Source organism: Apium graveolens, chromosome 10, assembly GCF_009905375.1.
Source record: "Apium graveolens cultivar Ventura chromosome 10, ASM990537v1, whole genome shotgun sequence".
Lineage (NCBI taxonomy): Eukaryota > Viridiplantae > Streptophyta > Magnoliopsida > Apiales > Apiaceae > Apium > Apium graveolens.
The window spans coordinates 225938148-225955127 of record NC_133656.1 but is presented as its reverse complement, the minus strand read 5'-3'; the positions used below and the strand labels follow the sequence as shown (position 1 = coordinate 225955127).

At 32.4% G+C, this 16980-nt stretch overlaps 1 protein-coding gene across 1 annotated transcript; it reads right to left on the bottom strand.

The window, feature by feature from the left end:
- Window positions 1-6485: 6485 nt before the first annotated feature.
- On the bottom strand, window positions 6486-12038 carry LOC141692830 (1-acyl-sn-glycerol-3-phosphate acyltransferase PLS1-like). Its single transcript, XM_074497774.1, has 11 exons — window positions 11752-12038; window positions 11189-11311; window positions 10665-10704; window positions 10502-10575; window positions 10218-10277; window positions 9139-9216; window positions 8828-8986; window positions 8465-8590; window positions 7585-7677; window positions 7232-7318; window positions 6486-7036 (listed from the first exon to the last, which is right to left on the bottom strand). The coding sequence occupies exons 1-11, from the start codon at window positions 11860-11862 to the stop codon at window positions 6833-6835; spliced, it is 1155 nt and encodes a 384-aa protein (XP_074353875.1). The 5' UTR covers window positions 11863-12038; the 3' UTR covers window positions 6486-6832.
- Window positions 12039-16980: the final 4942 nt, after the last annotated feature.

Below are 16980 nucleotides of genomic sequence, written 5' to 3'. Positions count from 1 at the left end.
AGTCCGATAAACACTCGTCAATAAGTTGTTGAGATTTATAAGTCAATTATTGACTTATAATATATTTGCCAAACAGACTTTTTTAACAAGTTCGTGCCCGTTTGAGAAATCTTAAAATAAGTAACTTATGACTTAAAATTAATAAGTGATTTAAAAGTGATAAGTACCTGAAAATTTATAAGTTATGTAAGTGTTTGGTTAATTTTACTTATAACTCATAATTTTTTTTACCTAAACGAACTAAAACAAATAATTTTAAATATTATTATCTTAATTCATGACTTTTGAATTAACTTAACACTTAAAAGCATATAATTAAAAATTAAAATTAATAAAAAAGTGAAAAATCAAAATAAGTTCAGAAAAAGTATGTCGTTATTAACATTGAACTTATCAGCTTATAAGTTGTAAATTCGACTTATAAATTGGGTCGACAAACCATCCGAGATAAGTACTTACAAACTTATAAGCTATAAATAACTTATAAGTCCGTACACAAATAGATACTTCATGTGACTTATTTTTAACTTATTTTTAACAAGTTCATGTGACTTAGTTGGGTAAAAAACAAATAGCCAGTAGTCACCCAAATCCCTACGAATATTAACATCAGTTTACGTATATTGTTTAATTTTTATTTTATAAAATTATTATTAGGTGAAACTTTTTGAGAATTAGTTCATTTTATTACTTCACGAAGGACAGAAAATAAATTAATTTTCCTGATAGCTTATTCTACCTGAATCAAATCAAATTAAACCGGTCGAAATTTTAACCGACCCAATTTGATAAAATTTAAACCGAAATATATTTGGATTAAAAATTATAAAAATATAATTAAATGGGTTGGGTTAGAGTTTATATTCTATCATGACAAATCCCGATTTCGATTATAGCTTATCCCGAGAATTTATGAAAATAAATATTTATTTGTAAGGATATAAGATATATTTGTCAAAAGAAGAAGTTTTACTCTTAACCCGCCCAAACGTATTCGCGGACATTCCTAGGTCCAAACCCGTTTTATTTGTTCTTTCTTTTAACGGGCACGATTTTTTTTAATATTACATAATTTTTAATTTAATTTATATTAAAAATCATAAGAGAGTACCTCCTACTCGTTTCAACTGTTTTTAACTTTTTGTCATGTAAATTAATACGCTAAAAAAATCATAGCTACAAAGTATTTGTTTTCTTTAATTTACTAAAAAGATTAAACTTATTTATCAAGTACAAGTAATACTTTTAGGTGTCAAAAAGTTAAATACATACGCCTCTTATCAATGGAATTTGACAATGATGCCCTTCCCCAGCCATTGTTGGTTGGAAGAGGCTTGGGAGACAACTTATCAAATTCGTTAAATTCAAATGGGGACATATAGGATTAAATTATTTGGCAATGATTCGTTGCGGAAGTCAGAAATTACCTTTTTACCCTTAGCACCTTCCGCAATAATTCATTGCGGAAGCGTGAAATTACATTAATGCCCTTACTACTTCTGCAATGAATCATTGTGGAAGTTTGTTTCTCCTACACACCACCCGACCCAGCAACTGCAGCAACAAACATAACACAAACACGACAAATTCAAGTCAGCTACCAAGACGATACATACACACACGATTTCTTCTTCTTCTCCCGCACACACACGATTTCTTCTTCTTCTTCTTCTCCCGCAAAGGCTTGATTCGAAGTTTTGTTCTTCTTTCACATACACACACGCTTATACATACACAAACTCGACCACACACACAAATACACATGAATGTGTTTATGTTTGATTCAAAGTTTTGTATGTATTTACAGTTTATTTGATTTAAGCTAATTTTGTGTTAAAGCCAGTGAAGTGTTTGATGAAAGTCCCCTGAGAATTAGTTTACTGGATTTTGTTTCTTGGTTTAGATTCTTGTTTTCCGAGTGTTTGATGATCTATGTGTAAAACCCAAAAGTTGTTTTTTGAACTCAATAAATATTACACCTTTTAATGTTTATACAAGATTTGATCTGTTATTAATGTTTAATTTATGTGTTAAAATTGGATTGGTTTTAAGCAGCTGATTTTGTAACTATTTTCGCCTAAAAATTGATTTAAATGACAGCTTGTTTGACTGATAAGTTTGGATCAGTTATTCGATAACGCATTATACAATATTAGTAATAAGTAGCTAATAATATGAAATGTGGAAGGAGTTATCTCGTAGAGGCAGAAAACATTAGTAAAATTATTCAGTCATTTGCAATTTGTGTTAACATTTTTTTTTTAATTTTATCATTATTAAATTAGTAGCTAATAATATATAAACACGTAATTTATATGTTAAACAAGCATGACATAAAAGCTGTTAGGTACTATGACATCAAATTTCAGGTTCCAAATGGAGGTAAATTTTTATTTATAAAGTCCAGTTAGAAAAAAATTACACAATTCCGCATTGCAAATATTTTAACACATGATAACCATAAGTGATCTATTTTGAGTATTGATTCTATCATTTTTCTCTGAAATAAAAAATTTTGTACATTAAAATTTGAAACATATAAATATATTATCAAATATACAATAGATAAGTTATTTCGGAAGTAGACTTATTATGTTCAGATCTATATCTTTATAAAAATATTTTATGAAATTGTAGAACATTTTTTCTTAATAAAATTATATTTTTTATTAAATAATACTCGTTTCAGTAATACTACTATTTAATAATTTGGAAAAACGTATAACCGAGACGGTTTTTTATATATAAACTCATCATAAACTTATGAGTTTATGAATCAAAAACCATAATATGTATAACTCAAAAATCATCCGGGGTACGCGTTTCTTCAAATAATCTAAAAAAGTGTAGAATATTTATATTATAAGTTTATTATTTCATGATACATAATTTTATAAAATATATAAAATAATAATTTGTATTTCAAATAAAATATTTAATATTGACAACATAATTAGAATATAATGCAAGGTATTTATCTAGTAAAAAAATTAATTTAAAGGTGACGTGGCTTCCGCAATGATTCATTGCGGAAGGTGATGTGGCTTCCGCAATGAATTATTGCTACAGTTTTGAACTGCCTAGATTTGTTGGTTCCACAGCCGCGTAGAGCCAACTGTGGCTGTGGAACTTTTGCCATTATACCAACTTTTGGAAATTTATTTGTAGTTTTACTACCTTACTTAAAATCTTACAAATTTACTATCTTTTTAAACATAGAAATAATTAAATTACAAAAATACCATCCATCTACTCTCTTTATCATCCTCATCCTTCCTCAACTCATTTTACTCCACCACAACCTCTCCCTCCACCACCCCCCGAATCCCCCTCCGCCGCCGCCGCCTCCACCCCCGAATCCCCCTTCACCGCCACTTCCACCCCCAAATCCACCACCTCTACCACCATCTTCACGCCGCCTCCACCCCCGAATCCACCACCTATACACCCCCAATCCATCACCTCCGCTGCCTCCACCACCTTTGCCCTCAAATCCACCTCCTCCACCACCACCACCCTCAATCCACCGCCTCCTCCATCAAGTTCAGGTCCTTTCTTCCGCCATTGCCGCCGTCAGGGCTGCGACGGGCGGCGTAATGGTTGTTTTTGTAACGTTGTTGTTTGTTGTTCCGATGCATAGGTTCGGGGTCGTAGTCTTGATTGTTGTCGTAGTAGTAACGTTTAGATCTATATCTGTCCATTGTCAAATTAGGGTTTGTTTGTTCAAACTGGGGGAAATGTGAAATGAGAAATCCTAGGTGTTATTGTTGATTTCATGATTGCTTTTGTAATATTAGTATCGGCCCCGCTGGGGCACTCATTTGCAGAGCATCCTATTTTGCAACTAAATGTAATTTTCAATAAATATTTTCAAATTTGCATTTGTGGTTGCATATATAGTTGCAAATATGGTTGCAAATACAACCTCCGTATTTTTGCAAATATTTTTTAAAAGATAATATTTTTGCAACTTGTTTTAAAAAATGACAGTATTTTTACAAAAAGTTTGTAAAACTTGAATATTTATGAAAAACCCCTATTATTATAATAGAATAAAATTTGAAGGTTAATTATTACATTAGTTTATTGTCCATTTATACTATATTATTATATACTAAATATTAAAAACTTGGTAATTGGCCGTTCAGTACTTGGTAAAATTACTTAATTACCCTTATTTAATTATTGGTCGATTAATTCCAATTTTAATTGATATTGAAGTCAAGTTTCTTTACTACTTTACCAATTTCAATTCTATTTTATATCAAAATATATACCATTATGATATAATAAATTCAACTTCTTTTATCAATTTAAATTTAAATTTATATCGAGTTTTATATTATTCTAATTTATTATTTCTGCTTAAATTTAAATTTAAGCAAACTAAATATAATTTGTAAGATTGAGTTGATATATAATGTGACTCGGGTTAAGATATAATAATAATACTATCGGGTCTTGCACCAAAATGCCCACCATTTTGAAAAATCTGCCCAAAATACTTATTGGCGGGATTTTCTGCCTTTTTTACCCACTGATACGCATGTGGGGGATGCAGATTTAGTTTTTAAAATTTTAACAAAGACTACGCATGTTCAACATGCGTATTCACTTTTTGCATGCGTATTCTTTGTAAAATCAAAAGTGAATACGCATATTCAACATGCGTATTCTTTGTTAAAATTTAAAAGGCTGAATACGCATCCCTGAAATGCGTATTTCGTGGGTATTTTGGGCGGTTCGCGCGCATCTGGGCAGTAGAAGGTGGAAAGTGGTGTATTTTGGGTATTCTTTCAATACTATCAATCTCCCTAAAAAATTATACTAATGAACTTGAATAAAAATATATATTTTACTTATACATGATAAAAAAACACATTATACAATTGATTCAGACTAACACAAAACTAAAATAAAAATACAATTCGACCAACAAAAATAAAATTATATATAGTGATTATTTAATCTAAAACAAAATTATCTTATTGATTCAAACTTTAAAAAATAAATAAAAATAAACTAAAAATAATTAGTTTGCTTTGGTTGGTGTATTGGACATTGGGCTAAATAAAATAATGTAAACCATTAATCCGAGATAAATCAAATTAATTTTACACTAAGTATAATTCGTATCCTATTGATATGAACTAAAAATTCAAATTTTAATTAAAACATGAATACTATTTTTTTAAATATACACATAAAATTATCAATAAAACTATATCGTTCAATCACTATTTTCAAATATCTTTTATAGAGTTATAGTTAATCGATTAAGTAATCACCATGCTAAAATAATATATTTTTTAAGGTCCCAACATAATGGAGATATTAAATTTTTATCCTTAATAAAATAATAATTTCGTTTTAATAATATTTCCCCTTATCAATACTATCACTTTAAATAAGTTTAAATATTTTAAAAGGTTATGAAAATATACGCCTACTAATATAATTATCGTGAAGTCATATCACTTAAAATTTTAAATGAACAAAATTAAGAATTGAATTGAATATATGTTTTAAAAAAAATATGTAATATTAAAAAAATATGTGTGATCCGTACATCGCATGAGTTTTAAGCTAGTAAATATAAGATGTAAAATATATTATTTAAATTTGAAAGTTGAAATTTGTGTGGATTGAAACAACTTCATCATAAAATATTTGTTACAATATTATTAAATAAAACCTTTTTAGGTTATATCATCCTTAAAGTAGAGGGCAAGAACTTGTCTATAATTTATGTAAAAATGATTTGGGAAAGTATAATGAGTAATTTTTTGGTTAAGTAGCAAAAAAAAACTCATTATTTTTTCCCCATTTGTTTTAGTTTAAAAAATATATAGTTTTGATGCAAATTCAACTAAAATTTGTTCAAGTTCCACAATTTTTTTTCTCCTGTATTTTATTGATTTAGCAGAAAAATATTGGTCAGTTTTTATTGTAATAAAAAAGAGGTATTTTTAAAAATACGATCTTTTTTAATTTCAATTTATAAAAATACATTTTTACTATTTTTTCCGCAAAAATACGGCTACCGAGAGCAACCAGATGCGATCTCAATTGCAGCCCAAAAAAATTTCAGTATATTTTTAGTTAAGTTGCATATTTGGTTATTTTTAGTTGCAAATCATATTTTTGTAATTTTTTAAAATAGAACGTAAAATTACAAAAAAAAACTTAAAAAGTTGTATTTTTCGTAATTTCTCAAAAAAAAAATCCGCATGAATACACATGCTGAGTTTCTATTGTACAGGAGAAACAAATTTTTAATTTTAATTAAAGAGATTGAAATTTGCAATCCTTAAATAGAATATACAAATTTAAAGTCGGTTTAAAATAATTGCTAAACAGCTTATATAGTAGAATGCACAGAAACGGTCCTGTCAAAAAAAATGCACAGTAAGGGAAAAGGTTGTGCACTCTATGTAAATCACAACTTCAGCACAGAAATGTCTAATAATGATGGACTTGTAATAATTTCGAAAAAAATCTAAACTGTAAGAAAAATGTAAATAATTATTTTTCCCACTTCGCAAGCAGATTGCAAACTCAAACACGTAACTGGGGATTAGGATAGGAGATTAGGAGGCATCAAATAAGGTCACACTACACAGTAAAGAAAATATCACACTATCACCAAGAAAACAAGCTGTGCCAGTGCTGCATGTTTTAAAGTACACAGAAACGAGATATCATTCCTTTTCCCAAGATATAAATCATATGGCCAAATCTTTCACAGGTGGCCTGGTCTACTGCACATAATCATAGGTCACTGCAGTTTATCTCATCTGAAGACTGTACCGTCCCTGAAAATTATGTCTTTCTAGCTTGACTTGGGAGGTTTCGAGAGATTAGCAGGGTTCGAGCGCTCTGACTGAGTAAATTGTATCAGAAACTGCATGAGAACTGTCACAATAGCTAAGCCTATTGCCGAAAATGCAAGACCCGTCCAAGACGATAAAAGTGCTGTCCATTGTAAGAATTTCAAGCTTGCAAAAATTAGCAGACATGCCCAAGAGGTCACAACCTGTTTTTGCGAAGTAGTAGTGTTAGCAGCATTTCACGTATTGCATTTAAAATACATGCAAGGCACATACTAGAGACTTAGTGTTAAGTCACCGCTTCATACAAATGCTAAGTTACCACTCTACTGAAACTAAAATTGTCATGTGTTGGGAGGAGGGCTTAATATTCTCTAACAAACAGATCATATCTATCTTACCACAAGAGATTTTAATGGCCGGCCAATGATTTGCAGTTCTCCATCACCAAAATTGCCATCAGCTTTATGCTTGTCTAATAATTTATCCTACAGCAAAAAATATCAGATGGCCTCAGGAAAACAATTCCATATTTCAACTTCAGACTGTCTAATACAGGGATCATATTAATTCAAGACAGACTGAATGAAAGTACTGTATCTATGACATGATAGTAATAAAGAAAAATGGGCAAGTTGTTCATAGTTTGTTCAACAATCTCATTTAAGCATTGCGGGAACACATGTTGTTGTACAAGGTGCAGGGTAAGTAGCCTTCTACAAGCCTGTTTAAAAGAAAGAAAAAAAATTATTACCTTAGCTAAAAACACATCTTTACACCATTGTGCAACAGCATTGTCCGTTTTAGGCAAATCTTTCATCAAGTGCCGCTTTATGTGAACATGAACCTACAAAGCAAGAAATGTTCTGCACTGAAAGATTGGAAGGGGTGCCTAAAAATCGATTTACATTTAAAATCTTCCATGTGCATATTCTACATCATTTTGTAGCAATCAAGTTGGGGTCTTTGCAAAAACAATCTCTCCCTTTTAGAGTAGAGGTAACATCTGTGTGTGTTTAGCAAAAGTTTCCTGAGTGATTGTTGGATGATGTGATACAGATGGTTGTCAAACACCATAATTAACTGATACCAACTGTCCGTTAAGTGACCAATTGCCCCAAAATATTCAGGGATTAGGTGAAAACCACAACTAGGATCTTATACTTTAACAATCTGAATTTATTTAAACCTCCCCTTTTCATTTTTGGGAAGTCCCTATATAAGTGTCTTTACTCTGTCATGTGTATTATTTTGTATTTAACTTTACAAACAGATTAAAAAACTACTATTTCCCTCCGGCTTATTATAGTCTACCAAAGACCCCTCTCCTTTATTAGTTGTCAAGCTCATGGAGGCAAGAGTATAATTGTATTTAAATTTCTAATATTGACCATGCATTTCCAAATTATTATTTATCAAGCATTTGCACATTTGAAGTTCATACCTTGAACTGATTGCCTCTGCTCTTTTAGAATATAATAAAGAGAAATACCTTAAGTAATGAAATCATGGTAGAAAAGTAATGCAGCGGGAAGGGGTTAACTTGTAAAGTAACTTTATAATGATCGGTGTGCCCAAAACTGAAGAAGATGTATAGCTAAGAATATAAAATTGAAGAAGTTTAGCTGACTAACCACAGAAGGTTGCCTCTTTAGGAGTCTCAGCATTGTAGGTGGAGGTGAGCCTTCGGGAAAAGCAAATGTTAGATCATAAACTGCTGGAACGAATTCATGCATTTGACTTACTGCTGTAACAAACCCCTGAAAAAGAAGAGATGTCAAAAGTAAATGGCTGTACAGAGTTCCATTGAAAATGTAAAATGATATAAAAGGCAAAGGAAGCTTTGCTCTGTAACTGTTAAACAGTACCATATTACTTCAGTATTGACATGATAGATGTTGGAAGGAGAGGTTCAAAAATGGTTCTCTATAATCAAAAAATATGGAATACAAAACAAAAAGGAGAAAGTAAGAACTTCATGTGCGAAATTTCCTGACTTTAGTTCGTGGAATTAAAACATTCCTAGGACAAGGCAGTCCCATTGATGTTGCATATTCCTGAGCAGCCAGAAGTTTTGCCTGTGTAAAGCGAGTACCCTCAACAAAAAGTGCCATCCAGAAAGCACTTGGGAAATCCCTTAAGCGTTGAAAGCCAGACTGCAAAAAAAAAGAGAAAGAGCATAGCAAGTTTCAAAAATCACAGAAAGAACATTAAGGTAAGTACCAAGGCCTACAAATGCTTAAATTGTAGAACTAAGACAAGAAAGCTGCATGAATTTGACTTGTTCATCTCTGTGATACATCCATACCTTGAGAGTTTTTTCATCCTTTAACCAGCTCCTTTCTAAGAAGATAGCTCCTGAAAACCAGATAGACCAACCTACGACCTGCACAGAATGAGCAACTGCTAATTCCCCGACAATTCTGAAAATCTAAGGTGTTCACAATGAATGAATTACGAGATAGTCAGTATGCAGAAGATGGGAACACCGAGAAGAAAATAGAATTAAAATCTAAATCTATGGTTGATTCTGTAAGTAAACTAGCCAGGCTTGTTTCACTTAAAAGAACTAATAATGTAAAGCCTGAGCAGAATAAGCGATTCTTCTCACCCGGCCATCCAAATCTACATCGTTTAGTAAATTTGTAGCAGGAATACTTGGTGACTAGGAGGTGTGAAATAAAGGTTCACGTTCCTATGCGGCACAATGTTAACGAGAACCATCTTTTACAATTCTATTTATCATAAGCCTTCGCCTATTTCTGAATGCCTACACTACAAGAGCTGATGTCAGAGATAATTTATTTTTGAGTAAATTACAGAATAGTGGCTGAACTTTATCCAAATTTGCATTTTGATGGCCGGGGTTTGAATTTGCAATATGTGGGCCAAAAGGGTCACTTTCCTGAGAAAAAATATTTTCAGAGAAGTAGCCCTTAGCCATTTTTTTCGAAGAGTAAAAGCAATGTCTTGCCATTTGCCAACAAATTGCAAAATTTAAACTTCCGTCACCAAAGTGCTAAAGTGGATAAAATTACTCTTTATTTTTCCCCTCGAGCCTCGGCTCTATTAACCTGCCCGTTCCACATTATGCTATTCCTCGTGCCAGATGGTTCAAGATACTAGCATCAAGGAATCTGGGAGACTCATGCATGATTCGCCCTTTTTTGCGAATTTGTTTCAAATTCCTTTTTTTAATTAAAATATATTATTTTTTATTCTTTTTACCTAATTAATGTTCACAGTTAGTTTAATAGTTTAAGTATCCTAAGGTCCGTATATTCTGAGCATGTAAATAACATTGTCATCCGCTGACATTAGTATAATATCAAGATAAATGTCTTGAACAAATTCAAATCATACCACTAGTAGTTTTATAGCACTTACCGGAAGGAACTTGGCTGCTTTCTTTGTCACAGGTACTGCACTACCAAGACAACCTGATCGCTGTTAAAGGAGACCATAATTCCAGTGGAAGCATAGCATAAGTTAGACTTTGGAACTAACAATGAAGATCAGGTACATAAAAGAATCAAACAGCACTGTCTTTATTATCTTTGTTTTCGGATGATTCACATCATCAATTTCTGAACCCCTTTAGATTATTGAACTAACCTACATCAATAAACTGACACCTACACGAATATAAGGAAGTATTGATATTCTAGTACCTGAGCCAAAATCCATCCAATTAGCCAATCAACATCACTTTTGTGGTTGCATACGATAAGTGCGTGTTCTTTCCCTGAAGCACAAACATCGTAATTAGACATTTAGAATTTATGAAAATCTTAGTAACAGATCATGTTGCAAACAGCCAACATTTTCTCTTACCCATCAAATGAAAGGTTTCAGCATCTGTATATAGCTCAATCTGCAACAAGAAGCATGTTCATTAGTCAGTGGAATTGGCAGATACCCCATATAGTCCTATCCATTGTTTTTCAAGTAAATGATAAGCACTTTCTTTGCAATGTAATCTTCATCAGAAAGTGATGGAAAAATACTCAGGCTCAAATAGAAAGCTATAGGCGAATTGGTTTTCTTGTGTGTGCAGTTTGGGCCTCTGCTGCACGCTAATGACATTGATAGGCAAGGCTTATTGGCAACTACAACCGTAGACTTATTTTCATCTTGTTCGATAGAATCGTAGTAGACTAGAAGTAGATTGATGAAATATATAAATATCTACTTTTTGAGCTGATCTCTCTTTGTATTGCATGATGATTCATGATAAAAATCACAAATGAGTAATCTCTCTTTGTGTTGCATCACGATAAATGGATAAATCACAAATTAGCATGGACAATGAGAAAGTTTAGAATCAATGTCAGGGACATTTGATAGAAGAAATGTACCTTAACACCGGCCCACCAGTCAGCAAGCCAAATGAACTCCAGCCACAACAGCTCTACAAGCTCACTGTTAATCCTTCTATATGTGTTCTTGGAAAATGGCCACACAGTCAAGAAGAAAAATGCCTGAAAGAAAATGTTCTTTCTCTTTAATTTTCTCAAATGCAAGCTTAATTGAAAAAAAAAACAGTGCTACCCGGAAATTTCACCTAAAGAACAAAAGATACACATAATAACCCTCAACAAACAAACTCGATTCGACCACAAAACCCCAGCAATCGATAACATTACATTCCGAAAAAAAAAAAGAATCCCTGATAAATCCTCCTGACTAGATTCAACTAACATATACATTGGATCCATACTTTCAAAATTATCAATGGACAGAAATATATGTAACAGGACACTTGGAACACAAAATCATAAACTTTGAATAATAATAAATCAGAATTTATTCCCCTGACAGAAAAAAATAAAACCAGAACTTATTTCATTTTTACTGAATTTCGAAAGTTTGGGAATCTAGAACACCTTGTGGTTGCATACACAGATATAAGATAACATACCTGAATGAGATTGATGATTAGACCCGAAAATAAGAAGAGAACTCCCAGTGGCACCACAAAAAATGCCGCAGGGATCGCCATGGCTGGTTTGAGGGTCAAAGAGAGAGTCATATAACGGAGCCTGTGTGTAAAAAATGTGTGTGAAATGGAAGAAGCGTCCCCCGAGTGCTGATCTTGGATTGTGTGCAGCAATTAAGGTGCCTGCTTAGCTACAAGCCAGTATAATAAATGGTGTCTCCTTCACGGTTAACTCGTTAACATAACAACAATTTAAGCGCCAACTTTTTTGTATGCATGTGTGATGTGTTATCAGTGTGTGCGTCCGTTTCCAAACCATAAATCATGCAGTTTCAAGGGTCAATGGATCACATATTTTTATTTAAAAATATATTAAAGATTGATCACTTTTTTAGAAATAGATTATGTATTATATTGCCCTGTGAATTTTGTAAATTTAAAATCATATTAGCTAAGCTTGTGCATTGGAGTTTAGACATGGAAATTAGATTCAAACAGGAGTAAGAGTTCTGGAAATTACTGTGCTATAAAATCTTTTGTGCCTGTCTGTGTCTATTGATTAAATCGAGAAGGTATTAAATTCAGCACCAAAGATTCCATGCCTAGTAATTGCCGGATCAACCTGCAATCTTTTTCCCATACGTTATAAATAAAATACTCTATCTGTTTTTTTTATTATATAATATTTGATTTTTTTCACACACGTTTAAGTGTTTTGACCTCATAGTTAGAATAATAATTTTAAATTTTTTCTTTTTGTAAATAAAAATATATAACTAAAATTTTAATTTGGAAAAAGAAAATTTTAAAAAATATTATTTTATCAATGCAGTCAAAAAACTTAGAATTGTTCTTTTTGTGAATAAAAATATATAACTAAAATTTTAATTTAGAAAAAGAAAATTTTAAAAAATATTATTTTATCTATGTAGTCAAAAGACTTAGAATTGTGTGCAAAAAAAGTCAAACGACATATAAAAGAAAATAGAGGGAAATATATATCGATAATTTATATTTTTTCTTGTTAAGAATTTGTCAAACTCTAACTTTTATTGAGTCAGAAATTTTATCTCATGAATTTGTAAACATGTTCATAAATAGTTTATACATGTTCTTTGATCTACTGTTTATAAGAAATATATGAATTTTGATTCAAAAATTAGTACGCTTAGGAACTCGTACACGAACTAATAAAAATTCTCAGAATTTTACTTAATTATTTTGATACAAAAATAACACGTAAAAATATTAGAATCTATAAAGCACATAGATAAATTTAAGTTTCTAGCCTTTAATCTATTTACATATAATATTAATGGATTGGTAGTATTTGCTCTCTTCATCCCATTTTAATAGTGCACTTTTCAAAATAATTTTTTTTTAAAATATTTGTCATGTTCTCTCACGGGTAAAAATTTTATAGTTTAAATATTAACTAAAAGAGGCTACTCGTATTTTTGTTGGATCAATAGCCGCCTCCCTCATCTCATCTCCTAGGGTTTGTCCGTTTTCAAGTAATTAAATCGAGGGGATTCCATTGATTTTCTCCAGTGGAAAGTCCTAACCCCTTTATTCTCTTTTGTTCTCGTTAATTTCTTTTCAATAAAACCATTTTTGGTTGTTTGTGTGTCTCTCCAAGAGTGTGTGTTTTGTCTATTCTTTTTGAGTGTTTTGTTATGTTTTTTTAGTTATGATTGGGTTTATTTGGTGTTGAATCGGTTGAGTACGAGTTTATTGATATTTTTGGTGATATGCAAAGCCCGCATCGAATCTGGGGCGGTGGTGATTATTGCAAAAACTCGCATTTCACAACCAAAGATTGTTCATCTTTCACGGATTTACACTATCGGCATATCTATAACTGATATTCGGCATGTAGATAGTTACGAGGCCTTCAACATATCTATAGTTAGTGTCCGGCATGTAGATAAATGTGGTACCGCTTCTCCAATCCCAGTTTATGCGATTGGTGTTTCTAAATATTGGGTTAAAATGGTTTTTATATGATATGGTCAATTGCAATTTTGCTATTTTCAGAGATGTTGGTGCAATTTGGATCGCTAGGTATGTCTTTGATTTCGTTTTTAGCTTCAAGAATTTTTAAATTTTGTGGTTAAACAATCAGAAATAAATCATTTAATTATTTTTAGTATGTTATTTATTTTATCACCTGGTTGTATCGACAGTTGAGGGTTTGTACTGGTTGTATTATATTCAAGTTATGAAAGTTTTTTGCATTTGTCAAAAATACCCTTACTCATTCAAAATGCACATTATTTTATAATTTCTGTGTGTGTTAAGTGGATTTTATATCTACTTGGAACGCTTCATTACAGGCTTAAATTGGTGTTTTGGACTCAAAATTTTGGTATTTTTAATGTATTTTTGTGTTATTGCATTTCAGGCATCAGTGAATCAAGAAAGAATTTTTTCAAAGAAATATGCTGAAAAAAGATCAGAATTGGAATCCTAGGACATTCTAAAGTTGTAGAGAATCTCGTTAGCTTCGCGTGGGCAGTTGAATCGCCTAATTCTGACGAGCAGAACTCAAGATACGGCCAAAAGAAGAATTGTCAGATTTTTTCCAGAATGTCAGCGCGGCCGCGCCAGAACCAGCGCGCCCGCACCGCTGAAAACACTATTCCAGTACGGCCGCGCCCTGTAGCAGCGCACCTGCGGGCTGCGCCCGGTTTCTGCACCAGAATCCTGATTTTAGTCGAAATTGAAGATTTTGAGAGTTCTGGTCATCTTGGAGCCTATATATACCAATAAAAAAATGTTTTTAACAACAAGGAGGCTTAGGAGAGCAATAAGAAGACCTAGAGAGCACGAGAAGGCTACGGAGAAAAGACTTTTATTTTCTTTGATTTAGGCGATACTTGGATGCTTGTTTTTGATTTGTCTTTGAACCCTAGTACTCTTATATTGTTTATTATCATGCTTTCATTGGAACCCATGGTGATGATGAGTTCGATTATGAACTAATCATTATCGTGGGGTTCTAGCAGATTTATTTATGGATTTCTTTAGTTAAATTGTTTCGATACCTTGGTGTGTGGTGATTGATTGATATCCTAGTATTGGTTGTGCGTATTCGCCTTATGTGTGTAGCTAACATATAAGATAACGTGTTAATCTCTATTGAAGCAACAGTGAATATAGAGGTTTAGAACTTTCCATGCTAGCATAGGTTCATGTATAATTGTTATGCATGATTCGTAGGTAATTTTAACCATCTTACTTGCCCTATGTAATCACGATAAATAACTTGCGCATTAAACCGTTATGTTTTCAATTCTTATAGACATATAAGTACTAAGCATAATTGATGTCTATTCAACTTTTATCTCTTTTGTGGATGCTTGGTAGTAGGGTATTCGTACAATAAAAGTTGGCGTTTACTAGTTTCGTGTTATCTGATTAGTATCATCACCTGTTAGATATATTTGATAATGTCATGGCTAATATGTTTTATGTTTAGATTTCAGATCTTATTTGAACAGAACAAATCAGTACTTAACTGATCAGTACTTATACTGGAAGTCAGAACTTAAGGTACTGGAAGTCAGAACTTAAGGGATATCAGTACTTATGTTATCAGGAGATAGATATCAGAACTTAAGTGCTGAAGGACGATCAGATAAGGACAGTAGCTGATTAAAGTTAAGAAGATCAAGATAAACATAAGAAGAGATATGCATGAAGAAGGAATTCCGTGAAGAATGGAATACTTGGAATAGAAGATATCTGATTGATATATTTTAGGAAGCAGAATTATATTCCATATCAATTAGCGAATATCTTGTAACTGTGTAGTATATAAACACAGAAATAGAGTTTACACTAGAGGTGTTATCATTATCGAGAATATTATTTATTATAACTCTAGAAGCTCTCGTGATATTTTGTTCATCACTGAGAGATAACAGTTCCAGATTGTAACAGAGTTTATTGTTTAAATAAAGTTTGTTTTCTGTTACATAAGTTCTTGAAGTTTGATTTGATTGTAATAAACACTGTATTCACCCCCTCTACAGTGAAAGTGTGACCTAACAAGTGGTATCAGAGCTATCTGTTAACACACATACAGTTAAAGATCCAAACACAATCATGTCTGACACAGAAACTCCAACTAAGCCTACCAAAACTGAGGAATCATCAAAGATATCAACTCAGAGTCGATATGAGACTATCAGAGTTCCCATATTGAGACCATCTGAATATCCCATATGGAAGGTAAGGATGACCATGTTTCTGGAAGCAACAGATCCAGAATACCTTGATAGAATCAGGGAAGGGCCTCACAAACCTACCAAGCTCGCTGTTGTAGTTGCAGGTGAAGCAGCAATGACCGTACCAAAGGAAAAGACTGATTACACTGCTGAAGATATATCATCTATTGCTAAGGATGCCAAGGTACGTCACTTATTGCATAGTGCCATTGATAATGTAATGTCAAACAGGGTAATCAACTGCAAGACTGCTAAGGAGATATGGGATGCACTGGAGACAAGGTGTCAAGGAACTGAAACAGTTAAGAAGAACAGGAAGACAATACTCACTCAAGAGTATGAACACTTTGACTCTAGGACTAATGAGTCATTGACTGATGTATATGATAGATTTGTCAAACTCTTGAATGACTTGTCATTAGTAAATAAGGAGTATGATCTTGAAGATACAAACCTCAAATTCCTGTTAGCTCTTCCTGAATGTTGGGATTTGAAGGCAACAACAATAAGAGACAACTACAATCTTGATGAAACAACTCTTGATGAAATCTATGGAATGCTCAAGACCCATGAACTTGAGATGGAACAAAGAAGCAAGAGAAAAGGAGGAAAGTCAAGGACAGTTGCTCTCAAGGTTGAAGAGGAATCCCCCAAATCACCTTCCTCAAAGAAAGATAAGGGTAAAGCTCTTATCATAAAATCTGATACTGAGTCATCAAGTTCTGAGAGTGATGATGACTCAGATTCTGAAAGCTTGCCTGAAACTGATGCTGATGAGGAGATGATGAAGCTGTGTGCTCTTATGGTGAAAGGAATCACAAAGATTGCATACAGAAAGTTCAGGAAGGGAAAGATGTTTTCCAGGAAAGGCATAAGTTCTGATAAGAAGAATTTCAGAAGATCTGAAGGAAAAGGAGGAAAGTCTGACAGAGGAGATTACGCTAATGTTAAATGTTATAATTGTGGTGAGAAAGGCCAC